The 9,611-nt window shown below is 46.1% G+C and overlaps 1 protein-coding gene across 1 annotated transcript in view; it reads right to left on the reverse strand.

The window, feature by feature from the left end:
- HSPD1 (heat shock protein family D (Hsp60) member 1) overlaps nt 1-9,386 on the reverse strand; it is a 10,268-nt gene extending 882 nt beyond the window's left edge. The window contains exons 1-11 of the mRNA XM_017835766.1: nt 9,309-9,386; nt 8,409-8,584; nt 5,410-5,662; nt 4,817-4,899; nt 4,032-4,127; nt 3,638-3,731; nt 3,086-3,254; nt 2,643-2,742; nt 1,204-1,449; nt 822-996; nt 37-215 (exon numbers count right to left, since the gene is read on the reverse strand). Coding sequence (XP_017691255.1) covers nt 37-215; nt 822-996; nt 1,204-1,449; nt 2,643-2,742; nt 3,086-3,254; nt 3,638-3,731; nt 4,032-4,127; nt 4,817-4,899; nt 5,410-5,662; nt 8,409-8,582 — 1,569 coding nt within the window. The 5' untranslated portion in view covers nt 8,583-8,584; nt 9,309-9,386. The remainder of the gene's footprint in view (nt 1-36; nt 216-821; nt 997-1,203; nt 1,450-2,642; nt 2,743-3,085; nt 3,255-3,637; nt 3,732-4,031; nt 4,128-4,816; nt 4,900-5,409; nt 5,663-8,408; nt 8,585-9,308) is intronic.
- Nucleotides 9,387-9,611: the final 225 nt, after the last annotated feature.

The raw sequence follows: 9,611 nt of genomic DNA on the forward strand, positions 1-9,611 counted from the left end.
GGGAGGAGAAGCTGAGAATTAAGACTTTTAGGTTACCTTTGTTGGGTCTATGATTCCTTTTTCTACCATATTTACAAAGTCCCCAAGCATTGCATCATAGCCAACTTCTGACGGGCTCTGCAGGATTTTCTCAACTATCAATGATCCTTCGACACCAGCATTCTTTGCAATAGTCATTGCTGGGATTTTCAGTGTTCTCTTGATTATATCAATCCCTGCAAGAAAAAGGGTGGTCAGAGCTATGTTTTGCATACACTGCTCCCACTGCCAAGGCCTGCCTGCACGAGCTGCTGGAGATCAATACAGAGAACACTCTGAGCAAAAACATAATCTATTTGTATCAGTTCTAGGAGGAAAGGTTCTCTGCTACCTGACATTTGTCAACAAATGAAACCTTTGCGGGACATTCACACACATTTTAGTTTTACTACATTTTGAAGAAGTCAGGAGTACTTGTTATGTGTAATATGGCACAAAGCCTTTTTCCATTTGATTTGCCACACAATCTCTTAAGCATTATTAGATTTTTCATCTCTCTGCAATGGCTGGGAACAGTCAGCTCTCAACTTCAACCATTTGCCACTCTCTGCAGGGGGCACTGCTGCTTTAGTGTTACTGGGTCTTTCACAGTCAAGTCAGGCACTCAGTGAAACCTCCCTCCCCCTGAAAAGCAGAGACCACCATACCAAGGGGGTGTGAGGTTCCTGAGATCAAGTAACTAAAAACTCACTGGAAGCAACCTGCATTTCATCTGAGAAAGCCTCAAGTCAGGACAAAGGCTACTCGCAACACTTCCACACACATTCCAGTAACTTCCTCACCAATTTTCTGATCCTCATTGGCTGGGGTTAAGGCATCTAACGCTGGAATGCAGCGGAGCAGCGCGCAGCCCCCTCCCGGGACGATGCCCTCCTCCACGGCAGCGCGGGTCGCGTTCAGGGCGTCAGTGACTCTGTCCTTCTTCTCGTTCACCTCAACGTCGCTCGTGCCGCCGACCTACAGGCAGCAAGGCACACGTCAAGGTCCACACGAGGAGCCCGGGTGGGAGAGCACTGCTGGCTAAACACTGCTGCCCCCAAATTAAACAACCAAGAGCACTGACAAGTGCCAAAAAGCCAATCCAGCCTCTCCCGTGCTGGCAGCCTTCTGTACCTCAGCAGTCAAGAAACCTAACCACAGTTTTAGTTCATTATCTCTTAATACCTTCAATACTGCTACTCCATCAGAGAGTTTGGCCAATCGCTCATTGAGTTTCTCCTTTTCATATTCACTGGTGGTGACCTCAAGCTGCTCGATAATTTCTTGAATGCGCTTTTCAATCTGAGCCTTTTCACCCTTCCCCTTCAGAAGCATGGTGTCATCTTTGGTCACAATGACCTCTCCCACTTTACCGAAGTCGTGAGGCTGAATATCTTCCACATTTAGGCTCAAACCCTCTTCTCCAAACACCTGAAAGAAATTACGTGAAAAGCTGGAATTCACAGGTTCCCCATCCATCAATTTTTTTATCTATAGGCACATGAACACATACAGCTAATGGTGCAAAATAATCACACTACTGCAGTTGAACAACACTCTTCCCTTCTCCTTAAAGGAGTCCAGGCACGCAGGTACCTCACGAACTGACCCTCACAGAATGGAAAACGAGCAGCTTCTCACTCGTGCCTGACTCGTGTAGCTCACTGATTCAAAGTGCCTGGGAAGTAAAGTAGTGTTATAGAGTCCTCACAGAATATCCTGACTTGGAAGGGCCCCACAAGGATCACCCAAGTCCAACTCCTGGCCCTGAACAGGATAAACCCACGAATTACACCATTACAGAGCACTGTCCAAACACTTCTTGAACTGTGGTGCTGTGACCACATCTCTGGGAGCCTGTTCCAGTACCCAACCACCCTCTGGGTGAAGAACCTCTTCCAAATATCCAACCCAAACCTCCCCTGACACAGTTTCATGGCGTTTCCTCAGGTCCTGTCACCGGTCACCTCAGTGTACTTTGAGAAGTTAAAAATATTGGCACTTCACAGACTTTTTAAAACAGTTTGTTGGCTTGTTACTTTGTGCTGCAGTTAGCTTAAACATGAAGTTTTATTTCAATAGCCTCCTTTGCGTCCCAGTATCATGCCATGATTTTGAAGTATGTGTAACAATAAGGCACATAAAGGGACACTAATCAGTGCACCAAGTATATGCAAAGTTTAGTGCTAAGAAAACCATTCAGTCAATTCTACACATTTTCAGTTATTATATTTGCCACACTTGAGTTCAGGCAATTGTGAGACAATCAGTTTTATGAGGCAGCAAGAAAGCTTTGTTATATTTCTAAGATACTGTCTTGGAGTTCCTCCTTCCCTTTAACAGCCTAAATCCTGCAAGGAAATCACGTGTGACTTCAGTCAGTTACAAGGATGTACTGCTCATGGTTGGCCAGGGCTGTATTACACAGCAATTTTCAGTGTCTACATTTTAAAAAGAACAGAAAGATTCTAATATTAGAGTTACTGTTACATTTTTGAAAGACAGAACACAGCCTGCAGCCCATAAAATACAAGCCAAGGACCTAAAAATACACATTAATTTTCTTCCTTAAAAATCATTAACATTTCTTAGAGCAAAAAGCTACTTAAAACATCATTACTTACAGCACCACCGGTAGCAATTGCCATATCCTTAAGCTGGTTTTTCCTGTTGTCACCAAAACCTGGTGCTTTTACAGCAACAACCTGAAGGCCAACCTTCAGCCTGAAGAGAAAAATTCAGAGAGCAACATTCCACACGTGTTCAGAAAACGAGTCTAATTACTAAATCCAATTATTTCAGTACAGCTCTACCAATCAAGCAAACAAGACACCTTCATGAACTGAGCTGATTTTGCTCAAAAAAGTAGTTAAGACACAACTGAGTTTCTGAGTTGACACAAAGTATGGTGATGTCCAAAGCTGCTGTTTCTTTGGCACAGACAAGAGAACAAACAGCACTACACCACAGAAATATTAAACACGCTCTCTTGTATGTACTCCTTTAAAAGGATGGAAATAAGAAAAAAACCCAGTATTTGTCTAAAAGAATGGATTTTAAGCCTCACCTGTTCAAGACTAGAGTGCTGAGAGCTTCTCCATCAACGTCTTCAGCAATAATGACTAAAGGTTTCCTGTTAGCATTGGCGATTTCAAGAGCTGGAACTATGGACTGTACACTAGAAATTTTCTTTTCACTGATTAAAACATAAGCATCCTGGAATTCACATTTCTGCCCTGCAGAAACAACACACATTATCTAAACAATTCCATCACAAAAACACCAAGCATTCTTTTAACTTCAACAGCTATTTTGGAGCAACAGCTGCACTTTTTAAACTGCATTAAAAAATGAGACAAATTCTTTTCTCCAAGACCCCACTTTCAGTCCTGCATTGTTCTTGCAGGTCCAGCCTGATGTTGATCATTCTCTTCGTGCAGAGAGGAAAATGAACCCCTAAAACTCCAAGCTTTTACCAAGTTAAAATTTCCTGATGAGGAAAGATCCCCTGCCCTATTTGCTGTGGCACAAGCATAAGGGACTGTAAAGTATAATTATAATTATTTGTAATTTACAAGAGCCACTGTAAGGTATATGACATGGGTTATTGATAACTCACCTTTGGTTGTATTAATAAAATACGGAGAGATGTAGCCTCTGTCAAATTTCATACCCTCAATGATTTCCAATTCATCATTTAGAGTTTTTCCATCCTGTTTAGATGCAAGAAACTCCACATTAAAAGATCCCTTCTTTGTTACCAAAAGCACAAGTATAACTTTAGCATACTATGCACAACAGGATGACAGCCTCTGAACCACACACCAGTTTTCATGTGCTTCCTTTCCAAATAGAAGGAACAATGTTCAAACCCTGATCTAAGGGAGATGGGGAGGAATTATAGTGGGAGACCATGTGAGCAGCAGCAGCTACATTCCATGAGACAAAAAACAGCCCTAACTGGAGAAAAGACAGTCACCTTGCACTTAGTCTGCATGTTGGCCAGTTCTTACCTTGACAGTGATCACACCCTTTCGTCCAACTTTCTTCATTGCATCAGAGATTATATTGCCAATTTCCTGATCTCCATTTGCTGATATCGTGGCAACCTGAAACAGTAAAGCATTTCATCTCATTTCACTACACAAGTCATTTGTTTCCCACTCTAAGGAAAACCAGGATAACCATTTTCAATTAACATGTGACAAGACATGGCAGCTGACTGTAGCACACCCACCCCAGGACCCAAGATCTCTGCTGGAAGGGCTCACAGCTCTTGGACAGCTCCAGCACAGGGCCAGATTCCCTGCACTGGGCTCACACACAGACCATCTGAATCCGCAGCCAGAGGGAGGTATAACCCACAGAGACCAACACACCTGGTGCCCAAAACCCAGCTGGGCACCCACCTCAACCTGAGTCATCTGCCACATCCTCCAAACTCTGCCATCACCTCCCATCCACAAACACAGCTTTGCTCTCATCAATTCCTCCCAAGTACACAAATTTGTGTTTTAAGGCCACACTTAGGAATGAAACTTGAAGGTGAAAAAACCTAATTCTGAAGCAACTTCTAGCAGTGTAATTGAAGGTAGAATACTGGACATGTTAAAATAGGAACAAGAAAGCATAACCATGAAGATCACTCATCAAAACATAACTTCAACCCTGATGTTTAAAGAAAAATGCCCAGGTGTCACATGCACACAACCCAACTCCACTAAACCTAACTGCCCAAAACTTTTTTCTGAACAGCTGTGTGAACTTAGGTTACGTTTTATTGTGTTTTTTTTCTAACCTGTGCAATTTCTTCTGGAGTTGTAACAGGTTTAGACAGCTTCTTCAGTTCACCTATGATAGCATCGACTGCAAGCATCACCCCTAAACATGGAGAAAATACTTGTGAGTGAACAAAACAAGGTATACAGCACAGAAAAAAACCAAACCACCTACCCCACTGAACAGGTTTCATTACAAAAAAAAGGTCCACACTGCAAAAATGCATCAAGTTTGCATGTCCAAAAACCAATAGTTCTAGTTCTATATTGTCTTTTGTGTACCTGGGGACCTTTTTTGGTGTGAGATATTTTGTCATTGAAATTTGTCACAAATTGCCTTCCACGGCAGCAGTAAATGCAGAAATAGGAGTTTACCTATGACAAGTAAGTTAACTGCATATAAAATAATAAAAAAATGACTAGAAAAATGAAGAATTGTTCAGAGTCAGCAAGGTAATAGAAACAAGTATGTTCTCTAAGCATCACTTGTCATATAAAGTCTCTTCATATATGTGGCCCTCTTCAAAAAGAAGGTAACTTATTTATAAAGTCAAATTCAGGATATGAAAAATAAATGACTGATTAAACATTAAAAACAAGGGAAAAAAATTACCCCTCCTAATTTCTACTGGATTAGCTCCTTTGCTGATCTTCTCAAAGCCTTCCTTGGCAATAGCACGTGCGAGTACCGTTGCAGTAGTGGTACCATCTCCTGCTTCTTCATTCGTGTTGTTGGCAACATCTTGAACTAACTTGGCTCCAATATTTTTGTATTTGTCTTTCAAGTCAATTGCCTTTGCTACTGTCACGCCATCTTTTGTCACTTTGGGGCTTCCCCAGCTTTGTTCAATAATAACTGTTCTTCCCTAGAGTGACAAAGAATAAATATTAAACCAAAGCCAATCCACAGCACGTTACTCTTAAGAGCTCAGGTGAAGATGAAGATCCTTTTGAACAGCCACAGCTGAACACCTTGCACAGAGCCTTCAGCTGGGACTTCTCAGCAAACACTACCAAGGCTCTCCACAACTGGAAAATGGCTCCAAGGTTTCAGGCTTTCACAGAATAAGGCTTCATTCCTAAGCCATAATGCTTAATATCACAGTCTGCAACTAAAGACAGACTGGCCTTACAGAGAAAAATAATTGAAGAGATTCTCTCTAACACTAATATTTTACCTGAAAATAAAGTATACAGCAACACAAAAAACTAAACTTGCAAAATTTCTATTAAACCACAATAAAAAGTCTTTGTGATTGAGAAAAGTAATACAAGGATCAATTTGCTGCATGTGCTAGAAAGAAAAAAAAGTAGAGACTTGCAAACCTCACTGGTGCCTAGCAAAGATAATTGATAATACTTAACAAATTTGTCTTAATGTGTTATAATAATTTCTCAAACACTGCAAGTTACCAAGCCTTTCTTCTCTTAGCCCACATCGGATCCAGCTGAAAAGCTGGACTATTCTACCCAACATACACGGACACAGTTAACAGGGGAAACTGTGAACCACCCAGGGAATGCAGGGCAAATGCACCTGCACAACAAGACTGCTTGTTCCCAGATGAATTCAATAGCTTGAACAGCTGCCCCAAACAATCACGTTCCAGTTTTAGCTGGAGGGAGCAGAAACGCAAGGAGCCTCCTCTGCTCCACCGCTGCCCTGAAACTCCTGAGCTATCCTGACAGCTGGAGCTGTTGGAAGAGGGAAGGGAGAGCACCTGCCCCCCCCCAGCTTTGCTGCTCCCAGCAGACCCTGCACAAGTGCTCTCACCCCGTCTGTCAGGTCCAGCTCAGGGCTGACCACTCTGGCTCCTGCCTTGGCTGCTCAAGCCCCAGTGTGGCTCCAGCTCCACCCGGAGCTGGGATCACGTGCCAAGCCAGCCCAGGACTCCCCTGCAGCGCCTACTGTGCTCCTGCACAGAGCCCAGCACATCTGCCTCAGCCACTGAGCTGACTCGGGCTGCCTGCCAGACACGGGCTGCTCCCCAAGTACAGCCACCCCTCGGAGCTACAGAGGAAAGGTTACGCTTCAGTTACTCAGGCTGAACTTGGGGAAGAGCTTATGTAAATTTACCTCTGTGACATAAAAAAGCTATGCCAAATAATTCATACCCTGGCTGCTTACCACTGTTTTATTCAACCTGCACTTTTAAATCTAAAAGTGGTTCAAGAATAAGAAAACTCTTCTCTTCATGTAGTCTCTCTGGTTTTGCCTAATTTTATTCTATATTTTGCTACAATCTTACACCAAATGTTTGGTTTGCAGCTTTGAGAAGAATGGCACAACAAAACATATTTCTCTCCAATCAGGTGAAAGGACAAAATTTGTGTTCCTGAAGCAGGGAACACCACCAGTAAACACACGTGCACTTGGAATACTCCTGTATATTGAGAAGCTGAGCTCTCACATAAACTGGTTCTGTTGAACACTTTGGAGCATTATCAAAAGATTGTGTGAGACCACAAACCACATTCCTTAAAACGCAGAACAGTACCTAAAGGAAGTCTCCTCACCAGATTGATATTTATTAAAAACACTAAAAGCACAATCAGGCATTGCTGTACAATCCCCAGATTTCTACAAATACATAGAGAACAGCAGAAAAAGTGAGAACACTGGAACAAAAACCCATAAGGTTACACAAAGTTGCATCAGCAGCTGCCCTTAAGCCAATGCACTCACAAAGTAGCCAAATCCAAAAAAAAAAAAGTTAAATTAACTAACCACACTTAAACTTCATTCGTTTACGGAAAATAGACACAGCTTGCTGACATCACACTCCTTAACCTCCATCTGCTCAGCTTATGGCATTTTTGCCTTTGAATAAACCTAACAGAACACTAAAACCATACAGAAAATACATGAATTACGTTACAGAGGCCGAGCAGCCTTGAGAAGAACTACCATGCACATGTATTACATGGAACAGACATTCACACGAGCCCAAAGAAAATCAGTGTCTCTTCCTTAAAAACAAAGCTCATTTCAAGCTTTACTGCACATTGCATGACTATGCAGGATACCACAGCCAGTTTTTCAACAGACCTAGAACTCACAGGACAGAATATAGTGTATCATGAAAGAATGCAACCGCCAGGGCATTTCACTGAAGCTGGTAACATTTACCAGCCAACTGAACGCTCAACATTACACTTTGGATGTGTTTCTCACCTCATTAATACTAAAAAAAAACCCCTGATTAACAACTGTAATTTGTAAAAACAACCCATCTGCCCCCAAGACACAGAAAACCCCACAGGCTGACTAACCCACTCCACAACATAGACAGTTACATTATCTACTGCATTGTTACAAGCTATCAACTAAGGTAGTAACACATTATGCACATCACCTTAACCTTCAAACCACTACACTGCACCTTTCACAGCAATCCCAGTGATTTTAATTTGTTACCACGTGCACTATTGTCACGCTTCAGGTGACAAACATGGGAATACAGCTGCCTGCAGCTTTCAGCAGCCTGTCCATACCCCTCACCCTTTGCACTGCAGTTCTGCAGATGCAATCATGCAGCTCCACTTAGGGAAAGCTAACAAACTTTTATGCTATGGTGTTTTCAACCCGGTCAGTGTTAAGTCTCCGATTACCTTTGGCCCCATGGTGACAGCTACAGCGTCTGCTAGAAGATCTACTCCTTGTAGCATCAGAGCTCTGGCGTCTGCTCCGAACTTCACATCTTTTGCATAGGCTCGTGTTAGATGGGGGGCGAGTGCTCTGGACACTGGTCTGATCTGACCGAGTACTGTAGATAAACGGAGCATGTCTGAAAGATTAAAACAAATGCAGAGAAAAAAAATCAGCAGGATGGCTTCTCACAGCCGCTTCTACAGTAAAAGAAGGGAACTGGATTTAGGAAGTAAAGCCAGTGATCCTGATGAGTCTTTAGTTTTTCGGCTGGCTGGAACCGAGACACAGAAGCAGCTGCAGCGAACAGGGCTTCGATCCCCGCTCCCCGCGGCGAGGTTCGCGCTGCAGCAGCTCCCCCGTGCGCGGCCTCCGCGCTCCTCCCGCGGGCCCTCCCGGCGGCGGGGCAGGACACGGAGAGGACAGCGTGGGGCCCCCGCAGCTTCGAGTGCCCGGCGCGGCGGTGCCGGAGGTGCCCGGGAAGGCTCCCGCGCCCGCCGCCACCACCCAAGGGCACAGAGGTGAGGGCCGGGCCGCCCCGGGCCCGCCAGGCCCCCACGCCGGCCCGGGCCCCGCGGGCACGTGGCCGCTGCTGCAGGACACGCGCAGCAAGGTCAGCGCCACCCGCCCTCCCGGGCCCGCCACCGGCACGCAGGGGGTGCGGGCCGCGCTCCCGCCGCCCGGGCACGGCGACCCCGCGGCCGCCCCCCGCCTCCGCCGCCCGGGCCCGGTCGCTCCCGCCGCGGAGCCCCCGCGGTCACCGCGGCCGCGCGGGAACAGCCGCCGCGTCCCCCCGGGCAGGGCAGGGCTGGGCCACGCCGGGCCGGGCCGGGCGCGCGCCTCCGGCCTTGTCAGGCGCTCACCTGCGGCAGCGCGGGGGCAGCTCCGCGGCTCTGCGGGTTCGGGGCTCGTCTGGCGCGGCGGCGGCGGCGGGCGGCGCTCGGCACTCACCGCCTCGGCCCCGCCCCCCGCCACCGCCAGCCCATGTGCGGCCCCGGCCGCCCGGCCCCGGAACCAGGATGGCCGCCGCGCCCACCCACGGCCCGCCTGCAGCGCTGAGACGCTGGCCGCCTCTGCGCATGCGCCGCGGGCTAAAGCATGAAGCACTCATGTTCCGGGGCCCGCCGATTCCAGAACGTTCTGGAACGCTCATGCCCGCCGCGGGT

This window comes from Lepidothrix coronata, unplaced genomic scaffold, assembly GCF_001604755.1.
Source record: "Lepidothrix coronata isolate B3197 unplaced genomic scaffold, Lepidothrix_coronata-1.0 Scaffold7, whole genome shotgun sequence".
NCBI lineage: Eukaryota > Metazoa > Chordata > Aves > Passeriformes > Pipridae > Lepidothrix > Lepidothrix coronata.